Source organism: Pseudonaja textilis, chromosome 2 (assembly GCF_049901715.1).
Source record: "Pseudonaja textilis isolate UNSWEBS1 chromosome 2, rPseTex1.2, whole genome shotgun sequence".
NCBI lineage: Eukaryota > Metazoa > Chordata > Lepidosauria > Squamata > Elapidae > Pseudonaja > Pseudonaja textilis.
Genome location: NC_141991.1, coordinates 184,378,284 through 184,399,770, shown reverse-complemented (window position 1 = coordinate 184,399,770; position 21,487 = coordinate 184,378,284). Strand labels below are relative to the sequence as shown.

Sequence of the window (21,487 nt, the reverse complement as noted above, 5' to 3'; positions counted from 1 at the left end):
TCTGGACCCCAACAACTGCTTCATATCTACTATTGATTAATTACAGAATATTTAATCAAAATTTAGAACCTGATGTTGTCATTTATAAGCTTCAAGACTGCCAAAGTATTTAAGGTCTCCTTCCAGATAGGGAAAAAATAATAATAAAGAGAGAACGCCAGGTTCAAACACCTCCCAAATATGCAAGATATCCAAGATCTTCATCTCTGATATTTGAGATTATTGGTTTGCCCCCTTTGGTTTCTGTCACATGCCATTAGTTTCCCTCTGTTTTAATTATTTATTGAATCCAATAGGCATTGTGTGTGTGTGTGTGTGTGTGTGTGTGTGTGACATCAGTATGCTTTAGAAGAGACAAAATAAATGCAGTCCTATTCTTCTCTAATACCTAAGTAGCTTATATTTCAGTTCCCATGTTTTACTTTTAAAATGGTTTCTGACTTTTGGGGGAACAGGGGCGTGAAAATTCACAGTATTCCAGCAGGTTTCTTTAGAGGGAAAGTCTTTTTAAATGACAACACAGTTTTGAAGTGGTTAAACAAGTTGAAAAAAAAATCAGAGACAAATACATAAGATTTTTTTTTTTTAATGTGGATTTTTATGGCACTGTCATACAACCATTCACCGTTGAAGTTAAGTGTTTTTTTAATACCATTACTGAACTACTGAAAGGGATGCTAATATAGCTTGGAGTGCTAATGTCAAGTCCTGGTAATAAAAAAGACAGACTGCTGAATGAAATAATTTCGGGTAAAAAAAAAGGGGGGGGGGGAGGAGAAGAACAAAAGTGCTCTCGCTTTCCACTTTTATTGAATTGGGACTGACTGAGCCAATTGCTTTAGAAGTCTGTAAAACACAATTACTAGTGTGCCAAGTGACCCTGGTGTGCCCCCTTTGTGACTGTATAGGCTAAAAAGAATGAGTGCTATTTCTATATATGGTTATCAAACTTCTGAGGTTTCCCCAGCAGAGCTACTGCCTTCCGAATTCACTGAAAGGGGGCATCCTTTCTTAAGAAATCTTGAAACTCACATCGTGCATGGTATCTCACCAACTTCTAAAATGTCGGTGCAACTAATCATGTGATTCTTCTCATGCTCAATCTTTAAAAAGACATTTCAAGGACTGCAGCCGTAAACCTGTATAAAAATGGTCCTTGAGATGCACAGACATACAACTAGGTTACCTTTTTTTTAAATATAGTTTGATGTCAAGTTTAATTATGGGACAAAGTGATTTGGATAAATAAGAAAGAAAGAACCATTCTGGCAAGGGCTTCAAACCAAAAAGTAAAGGAACTTCATAACCTTCAAGTCAACACTTTTGGAATTTAATAATTTGAAATTCATATTTTATATGGAAACCGGAATTTAGAAACTTTATAAAAATGAATAGCTACTAGTGAAAACTGTTGTTCAAGTGAATCCCAGCCTGACCTTCTTTCAATTTTACAGAAAAAAATGCTTCCCCCCCCCTCCCCAATTAAGACTATGATTTATATATTTGTAACATACTACTTAGGGCAAATTAAAAGATTTTGTGGGGAAAAGCTTTTCTGTTCGTGTACGAGTTCAACTCTTTTAAGGGAAAATATACATTAGACTGCTAAATTCTCCTGTATTCAAGAAAAGATATTTTCAATAATGCTGATCTTAGAATATCTGTCTGAAAATTTCTGAACCTAGAAAAGAAAGAATCAGCTCCTTTCAAATCTTATTAAAAGGATTTGCCTCCCAAAGCTCCAGCTTAAAAACTGATCTTTTTTTTACTAGCCATTGATATTTAGTTGATATTATAATACTGTCTAATAATTGCTCATTTATAGAGCAATAAAGGCGATGGGATACATCAGTAAACTGTAAAATGCTATGTAAATATTGAGTTTTAAATAGAGGGTCTTAACAGCTATTACTTGGGTGGGGGCAGACACGCAGAAATAAAAGAGGTAAGAGTGATACGGCACTGACCTCAACATCAAGAGGAAGACTTTTTTTCAGACCACTTTTGGGGTGGTGGTGTCATATTATGGATCTATGAAAATCCAATGACTAATTCTGATCTGAAAGAAAGGGTGTGGAACATAGAACCCTGATTAAAATGTCCTTCATCAATGGCTTTATTTAAGGGGTGCTTTTAATCAATCTGCCACTTCTGCTGACCATCCTAATCTTTATAGCATAATATATGTTTAGTTCCAATCCCCTCCAGCCAACCCACCCCCTTTTGAAACAAAAATGGTCCTATTCTAATTCTATTCTATTATCTTCCTCTGCATCAATATGCATGGTCTTCATTAAGTTTCAAGGAAAGCATCCCCAACTCTCCGAGAAATGCAATTAACATCATAATTTAGTTTAAATTTCCTGCAATATCAACTTATATGACAGGATGGCATTGTTTAAAAAATGTCTGGTTTCAGTCAAATCGCTTCTAGTTGTCAACTTGGACACTGTTCTAACACTGCAAACAAATACTGAACAAGCCACTTCATTATTCAACCAACTTCATTATTTTTCTGCTTAAGCTTGTAAGAAGAGGAATGGATTTTATACATCTTAAAAAGCTTGGTCCCACCTCACCCTACTTCCCCTAGCTTTTCGGAAAGGCTTCGCCTTCTGCCACTACTAACATTAGCAAAGGCTTCTATATTTTATATTATACTTTCCAAACTATATCTGCAAATGGTTTGCAAATGGCTTGTTACATCACTAAGAGAGATTTAACCGAGACCATGTGGGGGGAGGAAAATCTATGTGATTATAGTGAACTACATATGCCTTCATCCAGTTTAAGAAAAAGGCATTCACTTGGGGCAGTGGATGAAGAATTCTACAGGTCATTTATCTCCGATCAGTCACCGAGGATCTCAGATAATGCTATCCCATTTTGCCAAGAATTTTAAGAAAGTAGAATTCCCTAGCCTCTTTCAGACCAAACTGTTCATGGAAGAACAGGAATGCAGCAGGGGGAAAAAGGATGCAAAGCCAGCCAGCCATTATTTACTTCTGATTCCTTTTCTTATGAAGTTAGAAAATTAACTAATCACGGAAAGAAGACATTATGAACCAAAGACACGGCCTGATTGCAGGGTTGATTTGGCAAGGCAAGAAACAAATTCCTTGCCTTGCCGAGCAGTCCCAACTCGCCAGTGAAATGGCTTCAAGCTACAGCACAACTGAAAGTGTGCCGGAGGATGTAGAGTTTTCAAAAAGAAAAGAGGCACTTCTAAGTTATTTTATTAAATTGTTACGCAAGCAGCTAACACCTTCAAGTGCTATCTTTTCTCCTATTAAGTCACAGTTAATTATACACATGCCTTTAAAGTCACCACTATCTCCTTTAAAGCACCTCCTTTCCAGAAGTACTGAGGGGCTCCTCAAAAATTGCATAGATTTATTTGGAAAGCAGTTTTTCAAAAGTTAACTTTCTAAATTTCAAAAGCTAGCGGGATGAATGGAAAAGGAGGGGGGAGATGGTTGCTGTGGTGTTTAAGAGGTGATAACAGGAGGCAGGTAGTATTTGTTCACATCTTCACCTTTGTTGATAATGTATTCAGTGGCTCATCGGACGTATTTAATGTTAATTTATTCAAGCACACCTGTACAGGGCTGGAAGTCAGGTAACTAGATAAGCAAGTCGCATGCTTCCGCTTTCTTGATCTAACTACCCAGAGGCCTATATCCACACAAATTTAGTTCTGGAAACATCAGCAGATTTTTATAAACCCAATCCAGATGTCTTTCTCCATACAAATCAAGGAGTTTACAAGTTTAAATCTGGACTGATTTAACTAGCAACCTAATGGCAGAATCACACTTGGCACCAATAGTTGCCTCATATTTATTTATAACTCACCCTGAGCAAATATTATTTTGTTTTTAAATTTATTCAGGGGGCTGAATCACCTTTCCCACCTTGCAGACAAACACACATGCTTTTTGTTCTGTGAAAATTTAAAGAGAAATGTTAACAATTAGCATCCTTTACTCAGAGAGAGGCAATGCATCAAGTTCCTTCCTTTGAAACTTGAATCAGTTAACTGTGGTAGTGTGGATGTATTTATTTTACAGGAATCCAGGAACTGAAAAAGTGAAGTAACATGTCTGACCGTGCAGAAGTCATGACCTAGAGGTGTGTAACAAGGAAGATTTGTGCTGCCAATTGCTGATAGCAATGGAAAATGGATATAAAATTATTGGCAGGTTTCAGAACGATCAACGTGAAAGATGAACATTTCTTCAGCATTTAAATATCTGGGAAGCCCCTTGTGGGCGTCTAGCTCTGAATAGTTGTAAAGTCTATGGCCATTCTAGTCTCAAACAGGCCACTGACAAACCATATTGCCTAGCCATTACTTATCCAAGGCTTCTCTGAACCTGAAGTTCAAGATTTCCCTTGGAAGACTCCAATTCAAGTAAGATCCTGTTTTTATTACGGAGCCCTTGGGGTCATAATAAAAATCATATTATCCATAGGACAAGAGGGTAAACAAGTTATCAAACACCATTCTGAATGTTCAGGTCCATAGCTGTTAAAGTATATTGAATAGGAGAGGCCATATACCTTGAAGAATAAATAAGACGTTAGTGCAAAAAGTATAATCAGTGCTTTACATTTAAGTCTCTTTTTTCTCATTTTTAATGCATGTTACTTAAAGAATAACTCTGCATGGACACAAGCTTATCCTTTGTCCTCTTTTCTAATAAGATTTATTTGTTGAAAGATTACATTACATTTTCATAGATATAGTCATGTACTCAAGGCATTGAAAAAAGGTCAAATTACTACTACACAATGGTAGTAGTATGGTATGTTGGATTTAATGGTAGGTACAGTAAATAGTATCTTAGATTTAATGATTAGATTTGACATTCTTCTGTACTAATTACATTAAAAGTGTCACACTTCTGCTACAATATGCTAGAATGGTTTCAACTGGGTACTAATGCCCATTAAAATGATTTAAGTTCACTCCTTTTCTATTATTACTCCTCTAATTATCTGGTAACGAAGTAATACACTGAAGGTTCAAGGCTACGTTTGTTTACTAAGGTCATAAGATTTTCTCAGAAAGTTGAGAAAAAAACTTACTTCATAAAAAAGGTCATTAAGTTAAATAACATTTCAAAGGTCTACATTATCGTTTAGAATCAACAACAAGTTTAATGTTGAACTGAAGAATTAATAATGAAACATTAATTCTTAATCTCAAATGTATTTATCTATTCTTAGGTTAGAATTTTCAGAATTCATTATGTTGAAACCAAGTGTAAGATCACCACTAAGTTCCAAAATAACTTTCCTTCAATGTATTTTCTTTTCTGTTCCAGTTAACTCACAGTTATGATTAACATCAAGGCTGTGAAACAATACATTTAAAAAAGTGTAGTTATGATTTATTTATTAAATGTATGCAAAAGCTACCAGTGTTTTTGCTAAACTAATTAGATTTTTGAAATTTATATTATCAAATGTTATATTGTGAAAATCTTACAAATATTTATTATTTTTTAAAAAATAAGCATTATTTTTGACTTCTTAGTGCATTACAGTTTACATGTCTGCAGTTCACTTATCACTATAATTTTAGAAATCCAGAGCATCTGTTAGAATGGAAGCAACTGCCTAAATCTATGTACTGTGACTGAGAGAAAAATAAAATTTTGTATTTTAGAATATTATAATCTTCCTGACTTCAGAGAGAGTAACATCATAGTGTTAACTATGCCTTTATACAGCCAATGAGTCGATCTCACTGAATCTATTGGAATTTACTTCCAAGACCAGACAGATCAGGACCTAAAAACTGGAATTAATTCACACAAGGGGTCTAGTATACTAAAAGGATGAACTTTTAAACAATTACTTGTTTTTCATGTTTACTTCAAAATTCTTTGCAAACTCCTGGCCCTTTAAAACATACATATACACTACTTTCTCAAAAACTGGAAGAGTCTAATCAGGAATCCATTTCATCATTTTTGGGGGGGATCCTGGTCATTTTTAATATTTTGCTATTACTTGTAAACATTAGACAGTTGTAAATGTAGTTTGCTACAGTTCAGATAATCAGCTAAAATGAGGGATGTCCGATTTCTGCACGGCAAGAGTTCTGTTCTTTTGGGATGTATGTCAAGGGTGCCGTGTAGATAACTGCCCAATGAAATAAAGATTTCTCTTTTTTTGCTCATCCACTGTTGAAAGCTGGAGGGTGGTGGCAAGCCATTCTTCAGTTCCACCTGTTCAGTCTATCTCCTCCCCTTCTCTCCCTCTGGCTTTGCAAGATAAAACAGCATGCAGCATGCAGACTAACCAAAGCTAATTAAAAGAAACTAGGATTAAACTGTAAGAAGTGTGGGACTTCCCTGAAAAGCGTAACGTGGGTGAAAAAGAAAACTGCAGCTGAAATGTGGGGAGGAAAGATCAGAAACACATTTTTTATTATCAGTTGCCACTAAATAATTTAAAACAATTTCACTTAGCAAGACATAGGAACTGATTGCAGTCCAACAGATTATAAAGCACTTTTCTTTTTCTTCTGTGGCATACCGGTATTGTGTGAACGCCAACTGATTATGCTTCTAGTATTAATTAACATTCTCTGAGCAGCATTATTGGTTTTTAAATGTTATATTTATATGTATGCATATTTGCTGCACGTATAAGTTTATGTGTGCTTAAACCCATAAGTATAGAAAAGCTGTTTTAGCCTGCCCCTGACCCACTTTGGCAAATTCCATCTACCTTACTTTTTTGGAATAAAAAGGGAACTCAACTATTTAGAGCCAGCTGCTTCTGTTTAAACTAAACTATTTCAGACTTGATGTAGCATAACTGTTGTGTGATATCATCTAAATGTTCAGGAGAAGAAAAGGTCCTTATTAATTTTAAAAAGATGTCTGAGTGCCTCTTTGTTTATGTGTACGTAGTGCTCAGCTGAACAAATTGGGATTTACATACCCTTGCAGGGTAATACTGTATTCACACCTGTATGAATAAAAGTCTCTACATCAAATTGCTTCTTTCATTCATTTAATGGGGTTTGTCCAGATCTACAAGCCTGCATTTCATCATGATTATCATGCATGTGGATTATTAATAAGATGCTTCAGAGGTACCCTCATGAAATGCTAAAATCTATCATCAGTGGTCACCACTTGTTTTGGCTTAGGTTTTAAGAGTTTTCATGCCACTGTTCAGAATTGAAATGGCAACTTTCAAATACTTGAGTAAAGAAAAAAAATATGAATTGAACAGTACTATCTGCGTACAAAGGAATATGTATGCATTTCTGTCTACTGTCTCATCATCGATCCAACAAATTTACATTCTCCTATGCATGAATTGGTCTATATGGAATAGAGAAATAATCGCCCTGAGAAAAGGGAGCTTTGTTTACAAATGGAAAGAACAGTTAATTAAGATACACAGAAAAGCAGTGAAGAACCTGCAGTCCTATTATACTGCATTTGCATGTCCATTTCATTATATAATGCAATGGTTCAGTGTTTGCATACAGATCTGGAGATCAAGAAAAACAAGAAACAAAGCTAATGAAAGATTTCTTGGTTCGAGCAAAGGCAACATGGTATTCTTTAGTTATTTTTGTATGACAGCTCCCACTATCACTGCCCACTGATATGCGGATTGGGAATTATAATCAAAAGTAAGCTACCAGGTTGCTTACCTAGTCTTATATTAAAGGAATATGCCATCTTTGAAATATACTCCGCATAAAGCCTAAGTTTGCCTTTCCTGGGCTCTGGCTTACGGGGAAAAAAAAAAAAACAACCCCAGAAAAATCAGTTAATAAATTCAATATTTACTGACCTGTCTCTGCTTCTTCGGGAAGGGAAAGCAGCATTGCACCCAGCCACTGTGCAGACGTGCATCTCCTTTAAGTGAACATTCCTATAATGGAGTTTCACGCTGTAGGAACTCTTGAAACTCTTCTTGCACACGTAGCAGATCTTGGGATCTGGACTCGAGCACAAATCGCCTTCTGGAGAGAATTTCTGGGGGCTGTTATAACTGAACGACGAAGCGAAGCTTTCATGGAGCGCAGCCATGCTGGCACTGCCTCCATTATAAAGTCCGTATTGGCTCATGTAAAACATCTCGTATGTAGGGTCTGTAAACTCTTCCTTGACTTTAATGTCCCCGGGGTGGGAAGCATCATTGTGGTTTTCATCCGGTCTTTCATGGTTCATCATCGACTTGCTACTTCTTTCGTGGATCATGTGTTCATCCCCTTCCATGGATTCCTCACACAGTTTTGGCTCTGAGGATTCAGACTCATTTTCATAGTCCCTCTCGTGCTCTTGGTCATCTGATGTCATGCTATCTGTCCTTCTTAGCTCCGTCCTTGAAATGCACCTGTTTTGCCCATTTTTGGAGAAGTCCTTCACAGACAACCCCGGGCTCATCTCCTCCTGAGAATGGCAATGATTGTCATGACCCCCATCGTGGGTTATGCTTCTGTTATCATTAACTTCCTCGTCTTCATAATCAAACTCATCGGCTGTGTCAATGATTTCCTTCTCTATTTTGACAGGCATGCTTGACTTTCGTGGCTTTTTCTTAGGGGCGAGGTCCGCACTTGTCTCTTGGAGGGGCATCATGGCTGTGGGCAGCGTTGATTCTGAAGGGAGAGAAGACTGTTCCATTGTGCCAGTTATTGGCATCAATGGACTAGTTGGTAACGAGGTGGGAGGACTCACCATCTCCCCAGGCGTAAGTAAACTTCTGTAAAAAGGAGGAACCGGCTGTACAGTCTTTAAAGCGGGAAATACAAGGTGGCTAGGAAGAGGGTTTTGTAACACAGGATCTAATGGGGGAGTGGTGAAACCCATTGGAGGTCGCCCAGGACTTGTTAAGGTTAGATTCGATTTTGTACTTGCTATAACAGGAGTGGCAGCCCCGGATGTAGCACGGATGAGATCCTTGTCTCGATTGTTTCTTAACATGGGCATATGAAGTCGGGGATTGGGGTTAGCACTGTGGCGGTTGCGACTTCTAAGGGAACTGAATACCATGTTGCAACCCTCGATCGTACACCGATGTTTGATCTTAAGGTGGACTGCGTTGTAGTGGATTTTCAGGGTCCCCTTGTCGTAAAAAGTTTTCCCGCATGCGTTGCAAAAGACTCTTCCTTTCCGGGAGGCTGAGCCCATCCTTCGCATTCTGTGAATCCTGAAAGAGTTCTTGGTATGTTCCGGTTTGGATAAATCATTGACAGGGGTCGAAGTCTGAACAGGGGAAACGGAAGTTGGCTCGCTTTTGGGCTCTACGTTGGTGATGCTGGTCAAGGCATTCCTGCTGGAGGTTTGCTCGTTCTTGAAAGGGGCCGGGGAAACATCAGACTCACTGCTTTCATTAAATTCATTCTGAGTTGAAAGGTTTGGCTCACGCAGCCTCAGTGTTGGCTGTTCCAGCAGGAGCCCATTTGGAGGCAAGCCCAGTAGTGGAGCGGAGACAGGATTTATGTATTGAAATGGTAGCAGGAATGCTAGGCTATTTGGGATGTTTTCGAAATGATGAATGCTGGAAGGGTTGCTGTTCTCCAAGTGAGCAAGGAGACTCGGGCTCCTGGTTCGATTATTGCTTTCAATAAAAGTCCGTATGTCTGAGTCTGTCTTTGAAGATGGAACAGCCACGGCTTGCCCTTCTTTTTCTTGAATTGCCATCAGCTCCACAATGGATTTGGTTTCTCCAAACCTCAAAAACTGCTGAAGGGTAATAATCTCTTCTTCCCTGGACATGATGGCCCAGCGGTCCAGCACTTTGCCTGCAGCATCCTAGAGGCCATATCAAAGAAACAACAAAGACAAACACAAAAGAAGAAAAACCTTATTGATTCTGCATAATTATCGATTTCGATTGAAAGGGCTGTTCTGACTGCTCATCAAACACTAAGCTCTGAATACCACATGTGAACACTTTGTTGAAAGCAAACTTTGCTACCAAGCAAACATAATAATTGCAGGAAAAGAAACACAGTGATTTAATTGTGTCAGAACAAACATTAATGTAAACCTCTGGTTTTTGTGAACTGAGCTACTGTCAGTAATATCTTTTGTGAACTAAACTAAGTGATCCTTTATTTTTATTTTTTGAACAATAAATGCTTATATACCATACAATTACCATTCATTAATAAGAGAAGGTAATCTTTCACTACGCATTGAATCAAAATGTCAGGGATTGTACCTTCAACCCTCATTAAACGGTGTCACACCAGGAAATATTTGAAATATACATTTAGGGACATGCAGTTTATGTCTTTGATATGCAATTCGGAAGGTTTGTTTTTTTAAGCAAATTAATAAATATAGCATATAGCTAAACGTTATAATTGAGGTGGAAATGTAAAAAGGCAACCTAAAATATTACAGAAAACTTTTAAGATATTTTCCTCTTCTCAAGGAAGATTTAAAATTTAATTTTATAATAACCATCTTTTTTTAAAAATGGCAAATGTTACTGTTTTGATTCATGGAATTGTTGTTCTTGTGTAAACTAAATTTGGTTAGAGTGAAAATGTGATGACTTTTCACCATTTTTAATAAATAAAAGTAGCAAGCATTTTTAAAAGTAAACATCTGATCACTGCGGATGTCATAAATGTGTAAAAATGTGTTTTAATATTACCTTTTGATAGCAAAGGAAGAATCCAGGGAGAATACACATCAGTAATCACCAGACTATCTGTTGTTAAATATACATTAAAAAGCATTTCACACTTTCATTTTTGCTAGTAAGTAGGAGGTTTGCCTCAAGGTAGAACTTAAAAATTCTGCACTGTAATATCAGACCATCCTCTATAACAGCATGTATGTGTGAAAGCAAAAGACTGTTTAGATAATAAATATATTGTTTCTTCGGCAATTTTTCTAGTTAAGTTCATGCCAGCCATATTGCCAACTTTTAGAATTTTGCTGGCAAACCCTTTTCCTGAGCATGAAGCAGTCAATAAGTTGGTACCTGTCTAGCTCAACCTCTTTTTTTGTTGTTGTTTTGGTCTCTAAGTAGACTCCTCCCTCCCTAAAGTGCAGAAATATCCATAACTGCTACTCTCTATTAAACCATACAAAACAAGTGAGTGGAATATTATCCAATGATAATATATACATAAACAGTAGAGGGTGTTTCATTCCTCCAAGCCGACAATCCATAATTATGAAATTCATTACAGGTAATCCTTGACTTACAGCCATTCGTTTAGTGACCATTCCAAGTTACAACGGCATTGGAAAAAGTGAGTTACGACCCGTTTTCACACTTTATGTCCGTTGCAGCATCCCCAGGGTCACATGATAAACATTTGGGCACTTGGCAACCAGCATTTACTTAAGACAGTTGAAGTGTACTGGGGTCATATGATCACCAAGGGTAATTATTCCAGCTGGCTTCCAACAAGCAAAGTCAATAGGAGAAGCCAAATTCACGTAACAAGTGCATGATTCACTTAAAAATGTGGCAAAAATGACCATAAGATGGCACAGCTCACTTAACAATCGTCTTGTTTAGCAACATAAATGTTGTGCTCCATTGTGGTTGTAAGTTGAGTACTATCTGTACTATACAATATATAGTAGAAGTACATTCAAGGAAGGCAACTCGGGTGATTCCTACTAGCCTGGAGAGCTAAATGGAGATGTTATGCTCAGAAGCATCTTGTACCTTTATGCCTGTAGGTATGCTTTACAAAGATACCAAACTGGACAGTTACTTAAAGAAAATTGATTGATTGTCTAATCCAGCACAGCTCTATTTAAATGCCTGACCTACTTATGTTCTCACTTGAAGTATAATTCTGATACTCATCTCATTAACTTAAAGGAGAGGAGGACGAGGAAGAAGAGAGGAGGAGGGGGGGAGAAGGAAGAAGAAGAAGAAGAAGAAGAAGAAGAAGAAGAAGAAGAAGAAGAAGAAGAAGAAGAAGAAGAAGAAGAAGAAGAAGAAGAAGAGGAGGAGGAGGAGGGGAGAGGAGGAGGAGGAGGAGGAGGAGGAGGAGGAGGAGGAGGAGGAGGAGGAGGAGGAGGAGGAGGAGGAGGGAGGAGGAGGAAGGAAGAAGAGGAGGAGGAGGAAGACAAGAAGAAGAAAGAGGAGGAGGAGAGGAGGAGAAAGAAGAGAGGAAGAGAAAGAAAGAAGAAGAGGAAGAGGAGAAGGAGGGTGAGGAGGAGGAGGAAGAAAGAGAAGAAAAAGAAAGAGAAGAGGAGGGGGAGGAAGAAGAAGAAGAAGAAGAGAAGACGAGGAGGAGAGGAGAAGAAGAGGAGGAGGAGGAGAAGGAGAACATTTGCTATGGATGTGGTACAGCGAATTTCAGTTTAGTTCAAATATAAATAGGATCAAAGCCTTAAGTATCCCCTTCTGAACATTGATAGTTCAAGATCCTGGAGCTCCTTATGAAGTGTGTGTGTGCAGAGGACACTTAGCTTGCACTTTCCATCATTTCAGAGTTTTTCTTCAAATTCTACATTTTAATGGTTTACCTGGAAACATTAAAATGCTGCCCTTGCTTCAAAGAAACCACAATGGTATAAAAACAAATTGATCATACCTCTAAAAGAGGATATTGATGAATAAATAGATACTCAACAAATACTTAAACCAGATATTGTTTTTTTTAAAAAAACAGAACCAAGTAATTCATGCTATTGCTATTTAATATTTCTCCAAATCAAACACGCAACAGCTCTTTAAAAGCAATGATCAGTTGAAAAAAAATATTAGACCTGCCACTTTTCAATGAAATAAGTTTTTTCAGTACGTTTCCTCAGTTGTATCCTTTTTCTTGTTCCTATTACATTCTAGAAAACTAGGTCAGAACATGTATGTTTTATATAATACTGTACATATGTGCTGTATTATAATCAAAGCAATGTTCACATAATGCTAACTGAATGAAAATTAGTAATGCATTACAATTTAGAACTAGATAAGAAGGAATAGGAATATTTTAAGATAAAAGTTATAAGGAACCAAGACAAGAGTCCCTTTGGAGTTTGTTACAAACTAGCTGTGGATTCCTTGGGGTATTGTAATGCTCAGCTTGAGCCTCATATCATGTCTTCCGTGTAACTCGTTTTGGCTTCTCTCATGACTTTCCCCAATGCCATTAAATTTTATCAACATTTACTTTTTTCATTACAAAAGATTCCAATTTATATTATTTCAGTCAACTCATGACTGAATAGATAAACCTCTTGGGACAGTGCAGACAGGAAATTCAAGAAGCATCCATGCTGAGAAAGTCCATAAGATCTGTGTGCCATACATCTGCAGCAGATGATTCTGCTTCTCGGTTGTCTAACGTGACACACTAGTTGCTCCATTTCTACACAATAGAAGTGTGCTGTCTTCCAATTTTAGAGAGAAACTTCTAATTCAACTAAGATTAACATATTCACAATTTATAGCTTTAAATGATTCTTTCACCCATGTATTATTTCTTTCTCTATAACAGCATAAATAAAAAACAGATCCAGCTACACCTACACATCGCATAGACACACACACACAAAGAGAGAGAGAATGAGAGAGAGGGAGGAAGGGAAGGGAAGGGAGGAGAGAGAGAGAGAGAATGAATTTCTTATTGGGTCAGTGAAATAATGTCATATTAATCATCCTGCACATATCTTCTGGTTTTACCTGACCCGAAGGTGAGGATGAGATATGTCAGGACGTAAAGTGTCCTAACATGTAGGTCACCTAAGAATGAAAGATAACCCCTATTTGTATCAGAGAGGATACAAATAGGGTTAGAAATGTTGACCTTTCAACCCAAGATTCAGTGTAATTTTCAGCACTTTAATTTAGAAAGGGAATATCCATGGACTGGGATGAAACTACAGGAGATATGATTTCCTGAGGGCTTCTGCTTCATAAATAAAGTTTTTGATACAACATGAACAAATTTATATCTTATTTTAAGAGATAAACACATTTCCAAGAAATACATGTTATTTTTTGTTCTTAAAAAAACACCTGGATTTTTTTTTTATGGCCCTAAAATGAGAATATATTACATATTCTATATATTAATTATTATATATCAATATTTGAGATCTGCTATAATTCCCCTCATTTGATTTTTCAACATGGATACTTAAAGCTGAATGGATACATCCATGTAGCCTATTATTATGTGACAATTTCCAAGAAGCATTTGAACAGCATTTATTTCATCATTTGTATATAATTACAATTTTGGATACTGCAATTTAATGAGAATATACTGTGTAAATTGTATACACACACACACATACATACGTACATGTACACACACACAGACATATATATTGTTCAGAATTAACTTTGCATAGTGTATAATCCACTACTGAGCTAACTTTCACAGAATTTTCAGAATGCCGAAAATTTAGAACTAGCTAGAGCTACATGATATTTCTATGTATTGTATCTACAGTCACCCCACTATATCTTCCTGAAGGTACTGTTAAGCTAAATTATTTTCTAATGTAGGCCAACATTATATGTTGATACCTTATGGACAGTTAAAATCATATATTGCTTGAAATTAGTCTGATATCCCACATTTTCACAGCCATGATGTAGGGGTAGGGTTGATCAATGCATATGAGTTCACAGCGTTAAACTGTTGGATGTTCCAAGGATTAGAATTACTGTACTAAATACTGACAATTGCAAGTAGTCCTTGTCTTACGAAAGTTCATCCAAAGACAGTTCAAAGTTACAAAGGCACTGAAAAAAACTGACTTATGACCATTTTTCACACTTGTGACCTTTGTAACATCCCTATGATCATGTGATCAAAATTCAGGTACTTGTCAATTGGTTCACACTTAGGATCGTTACTGTGTCCCTGTGTCTTGGGATCAACTTTTGCCAACTTTTGCCAAGCAAAATCAGTGGGGAAGCCAGATTCATTTAACAACCATATTCCTATCTTATCAACTGCATTGATTCACTTAACAACTGTGGTGAAAAATGTTGTAAAATGGGCCAAATTCCTCCTTTTGTTTATTCTAGTACACCTCTTATTCTTACATTAATAATGCTCTCTGACTTGGGTTATTTATAAAAGTAATAAAAGCAGGATGCAAATAAACAAATAAAATACCTTGTTCTCAGATTAATGAAGTTAAAAAAACCCTCTAAATCGTCCTCTTCAATGGCCTGCCTGAAAATCCTCATGCACTGCTTAAGTTTAATAAGAATACAATTACAGAAAAATAGAACTGAGTTCTATAGCTGTATTCAAATTATTATTTTTTCTCAACTTCAATCACTTTCTGATAAGGATCTACATAAACGCTGATTCTATCAAGGGATCAGATGATATACTGACTGCGGGCCAAACTGACATGGAAAATAGAGCAAAACTTGAAGGCTTAACTAAGGTGTTTGGTCCCACGCTGAATTTGCATTACAAAATAATTGCAGAAACTTCCCGTGTAGTGAAGTAAGTAAATGTTTAGGCATTGTGTAATAGATTAGCAAAATCTAAAAATCGTAAAATGGGGCCAAACTCACTCAACAAATGTCTGACTTAAGAACAGAAATTTTGGTCTCAATTGTGGTTGTAAATCAAGAACTACCTCTATATCAGTGATACTCAAGAGCCATCGAACTTACCAGATTGGATTTACAATCAGGGAGAAAGTGAGAAAAAAATAATAAGAACCGATGGGCTGCTTTATGCTAAATCTGGCAAGTGGTCCATCTCAGTTCCATAGAAAAATAAATTCCAAAAGATACCAGGAATTAATTTGGGATTTTGTGTATTTATTCAACTGGTAGGTTATTTCAGTAAAGTTTCAGAGTGACTCTCATGATATGACCAGCCACAAATCTTGGTTGGTCTGAGAGCATTTCCATGTTTGGGAATAATATTGCTATCCATTTGTCCTTCAGCACATCTTTCCTTCAATGTAATGTATTTTATTTCTCTTAACTGCATATTAGAAAAGCATATTAGAACAGCCTGGAGTTTCAGTTCAAACATAGGAGGAAAGATTGCCAACATTTAAACTGCAGCATAGTTTGATTCAGAGGATTAAAAAAAAAAAAAATCTAGGAAGACCCCAAAAAAGGAGATGAAAGCTAGATGACATAGCAAAGTAAACAAGATTAGCTCATCTAAGTAAAAAAGAATACAACACAAAGAAAAAAAAATGTACCGCAGCTATTAAATGATCACAGATTTCTAGGAGTCTGATTTTAAATCTCATTATTTCAACAACCCCCTCAATACACAATCTTTCTAGCAAACTACAAAACTACCGGTCTTGTGAAAATTTCCAAAGGCACAATGTACAAGAGATCCTCAATTAATACTACTACTTTCAGGATATGAATTTTCTCTAGAGGTCTCCAGTAATTCTTATTCTGATATGAATCTTTCCTGCTCCATAAGCTCCACTCCACCTTAAATCTCTATAATAATTACTCTCTTTACAACATTCAGAATGCTTCGCCCTGAAGGACTATGGTATAATGAGGTGAAGCATTTGCAACAAATTATATGAAAATGCACAAAGTGAAATGAACGTGTCTCTCTTGTTCAAATGAAGTTCTGGCATAGAGAAGAAAGTTGCAGAATACATGACAACAAAGAGAATAATTTGGCCACTGCCAGTCTATGTAAATTTTAAGAGGCAGACTTTACTTTTCTGTGTGTATTTTCCCCCATTCAGAAGCCAACTAGCAGCATACTAACCAAGTGGGAAATATGGAAATGTATTCCCTTAATTCTTCTTGAAGGGCTAGGCCAATTTTCTTAGCAATGCCCTAATTGTGTTAGTAATTGATCTCTCTGCAAAAACTATCTTCATCCAAATTAGAACCATTATTAGTATAATATGAATCATCAGCATAATATGTCCTAACTTTGTTTCTTGGACTAAGCAAATGATGGCTGACTACTGTATATGGACATACATGATAAAATACCAAAGAACTACAAATGAGTAAAAATAAAATAACAGTCAGCACTGCAAATAGTACTATGCCCTTTCTTCAAAATATTTTTTTAAAAGATAAAATGAGTTGACACTCATGATTTCAACAATTAATTTCCAGATATTTAGATTTCCTACAACCTAGAACTAAACAACTTAGAATGAAGGAGAAAGTTCCAAACAGTGAACACAATAACCCAGTGAAACAACTTGCCTTCAGAAATTGTGGGTGCCCTATCAGTGGAGACTTGTAAGAAGAGTCTGGACAGCCACTTGTCTGGAATGGTACCATGCTTAAGCAGGGAGTTGGATTAAAAGACCTCCAATTCTATTATTCTATTTTTCTGCTAAAGATGCTAGTTTTTTGAAAATAAAGAAAGAGAACGAAAGAAAATGAAAGAGGAAGGAAGGAAGGAGGGAGAGAAGGAAGGAAGGAAGGAAGGAAGGAAGGAAGGAAGGAAGGTAGGTCAAGGATTTCACTTGGATTTTCTGAGGCTTCAACAAGTGTTGCAGCAATTAGGATGAAGCAATGTTTCATAAAATTAGTTCTCCATTAGATCTACCATGGATCTTGATCATGCCAGAACCATTAATGGCAGCTATGTATTTCAGGATATCTATACCGGGCCAGAGTCTCTGTAACTAAATTGTCTTCTGTGGCTGTTTCTGAAACAATTTAGCAGGATTGTCTAGTAAGGTATGGAGATGGTGAACCCTTTTTAGTGTCAGGTTTCCAGAAATCGCTCTAATTAAATCATGATTCTCGAGCCAAACTTCAAAAAACTTCCAAGAGGGAAGTTTAAAAGAAGGAATACCTGTGAAGTTAAGAAAGGCAGAAAGACTCAGCAGAAAAGGGGAAAGGAAGATGTTAAGAAAGAGAGGGATATAATTGGGAATGAGAAAAGATATGGGGAAAAGAGGGGGAGGAGAAGCATCAAGAAACAGACATATGAAATAAATAAATACAGAAATAGTAAAATGTTGAAAGGAAATTGTTTCTTTACAACTAAAAGAAGGAATACCTGTGAAGTTAAGAAAGGCAGAAAGACTCAGCAGAAAAGGGAAAAGGAAGATATTAAGAAAAAGAGGGATACAAACTGGAATGAGAAAAGATATGGGGAAAAGAGGGGGAGGAGAAGCAGTAAGAAACAGGCATGCGAAAGAAAGAAACACAGAACTAGTAAATTGTTGAAAAGAAATTGCTTTTTCAGAGATAATGGTTGATGAATTAAAAAGGGGATTCCACAGGGTGACAAGGGGTAATAAGAATATTTCTGCAATTAAAAATATTTAGAAAATAGGGTAATATAGAAACTGATAACTCTTATTAAAGGGGGGGGGGTATGCTGTGGAATCCAATTGAAAAGATGTAATGATTAATGGTTTATTGGGAATTAAGATGAGGGAATAAAAGTATATTCTAATCATTAAGGTGTTACACTCAAAATAGTAAAAGAGGGGAAACTTATATTTGTTCTTTTTTCTTTTTGTGTGGGTGTGTTAAAATTTGTATTAATTTAGAATTCACAAAAAAATGTGTAATGGAAAGGGAATATGACAGACTAAAGAACCAGCTAAATTAATAAGTTTAATATAGATTATTAAAAGCAAGGAGAGACATTGGTAACTTCATTATTACTACTATTAGGCAAATATATATTGTTTATTTTTATTTTTAAAATAAATATTAAGGATTATATTTGAAATAACTGAAATGAAATAAAAAGATGTTTAGATTGAGATTAATGAAAGAACTTAGAATTAAACTTTATTATTATTAGGCAAACACATATTGTTTATCTTTATGTTTAAAAACAAATACCAAAGGATTATATTTGAAATAATTGAAATGAAACAAAATTGATTGAGATTAATGAAAGAGGCCAGAGTTAATGTGTTTGTTTATCTCCTTACTGAAAATTTGGAATGGAAAAGGCAATAATAGAATTAAATATGCATATATCAATGTATAATTGCTATCATATTTGTATGTAAAGATGATGACCCGGAAATATGTTGTCCACTAAAAAGAGATTTTTGTTTTTAATGTGAAAAACTGAATAAAGTTTCTTTAAAAAAAAAACTTCCAAGGATATATCAGAGGTGACATATTGGCACTGCCCTGTATGAAGCCAACTCTGGCATATGTAATTTACAGTCACCTGGGACCCTGTTTCCTCCCTCCCTCCTGGGTGTCTCATAAACCAGATTCTCCAATTGAGCATGTTCACAGGCTGGGCGTCATCATTCAGGTTCTCCAATTAAATATATTCATGGGCAACAACTTTGGTATTTTAGTTACAATCTTTTAAAGATAAGAGTTGGAATGTACTTTCGCTTTGCTGTGCTACTCTTCCAGATTTCCTTCCTCCCCCCTTTTTTTGTATGGCAACTACTAAAACAGGCAGAGGAATGTTTTATGAGTTGACATTTAGATCAAGAAACTATTTAATAAATAATCAAGAAAGAATAATTTTTAAAGCAGGAATTGGCCTAAACTGAATTGGTTACAAATGAATGAAATGAGTCTCTTTGTTAAAAAATATAATCTGTACAATAACACCATTAACGGCTTTTGAAAATCTCACGTTGGAATCTTCAAGGTCCTGTAAGGATCTAACAAGAAATCGCTGGAGTGGGATCAACATCTCTATATGGAAATCAGAGTTAAGACACATACCTGACACAACGGCCTATATTTTGGAAGAACTCCACATTATGATAAGTAACAGCAAAAATCCCGGAAATTGCTTTGAAATTATTCATAGATGGTACTAAAACTTCTGAGGAGAATACATACAAACGTTGGAAGTGCAGAAAAGCACTGGACATCTTTATGTAAGTATGATGGTCCTTTGAGAGTTTATAAAGTCAGAAAGAGAGATTAATAGTATGGATATAGAAAAATTCAGTTATGGTTCCAATATATTTTTACTGTTATTATTTAGTGAAGGAACTGAAAGAAGTAAAAATAATGTAACTGTTCCATTCATAATGACAAAAACAGAAACTCCATCTTGATATACTGTAAAAAATACGGAAAATTGTTGCAATAAAAACATTGACAGGCACACCACCACCCCCAAAAAGAGATTTTGGGGATCTATTCGAACGGTTCCTTTTGATTCGATTTAGGAAAAATATAATCCTTTTTGCAAAACATAACAGGCCAAATTCTTCCTTTTGTTTATCCCAGTACAAAAGTTTCTCTTATTCTTATATTCTTGTTTTCTTAGATCTTGTTCTTAGATTAATAATGCTTGCTAACCTGAATTCTTTAAAAAATAAACTTATAAAGTCAGGATACAAATAAATAAATAAAAGATCTTGTTCTTAGATTAATACATTTTTTAAAAAAAAATCTAAATCATCCTCTTCTAACGATCTGCCTGAAAATCTTCATTCACTGCTTAAATTTAATAAGAATACAATTATTAAAAAATAGAATTGAGTTCTACAGGTGAATTCAAATTATTTTTTCCTCAACTGATTACTTTTCAATAAGATGCTGATTCTATCAAGAGTTCAGATGATATAGTGATTGCAGACCAAATTGATATGGAAAATGGAGCAAATCTTGAAAACTCAGTTATAGTGTTAGGTTCCACCCTGAATTTGCACTACAAAGTAATTGCAGAAACTTCCTATGTAATGAAGTAAGTAAATGTCTAAGCATTGCATAATAGATCAGCACACAAACTACATTCCGTAGATATATAGAATACTTTCTTTTTGATTAAGCATTTAGCTTTCCAGAAATAGTATAGTGGCACACACAGGCAGTTTCTCACTTAGTTGGAGAGGGAAAACTCATTAATAGAGCAAATTAGTTTACAAGGAAACACACACATTTCCCGGTGAGAATTCATTAAAAATAATCCTAATTCACACAATTTGCATTGTCAAACCAGGATTCACTACTGTAGCTTACGTAACTTTATAAGGATTCAAAAAGAGAAGTTTAAAATATTCTGCTCAATTTTTAAAAACACACTTGGTTGGCTTTTTGTGAAAGATTTTCTTTGTTATGGAATACTCTGCAGTATGGATCCCAAGGGACTCCATTATTTCTATCGATACATCATACTCTTTTTTTAAAGCAACAAGTCTGTTACAGGGTTTTTCTATGGAAAGGTACATAATATTTATTTTCCAAATCAAATGGATCTTGCTTCATTTAAACACAGCCAGTCAAACCTCCATCTTCAAAAAGAATCATCCTATTTTTTTTCTATTTTCTTCAGTTTTCTGAAAACCCACTCTTTATCTTATTTACCAAACTCAAAAATTATCAACCATACAATCAATCATCCTTACCGCCCAAAGACATTTCTCCTTCTGCCCAGTTGATCCGTTTCCAAAGTTGGTCCACAACAATTGTGGTAGCAGTTCAAACCAAAGGTCTCCAAACTAGGCAACTTTAAGACTTGTGGACTTCAACTCCCAGAATTCCTCAGCAGCATAGCTGGCTGAGGAATTCTGGGAGTTGAAGTCCACAAGTCTTAAAGTTGCCTAGTTTGGGGACCCTTGGTTTAAACAATGGT

The 21,487-nt window shown here is 35.9% G+C and overlaps 1 protein-coding gene across 3 annotated transcripts in view; it reads right to left on the bottom strand.

The window, feature by feature from the left end:
• The window catches only part of BNC2 (basonuclin zinc finger protein 2), a 431,708-nt gene that overhangs the window by 19,052 nt on the left and 391,169 nt on the right, over nt 1–21,487 (bottom strand). For all 3 annotated transcript variants that reach the window (XM_087926592.1, XM_087926593.1, XM_026718392.2), the window contains one exon: nt 7,831–9,797. In XM_087926592.1, the coding sequence (XP_087782718.1) occupies nt 7,831–9,797 (1,967 nt within the window). The remainder of the gene's footprint in view (nt 1–7,830; nt 9,798–21,487) is intronic.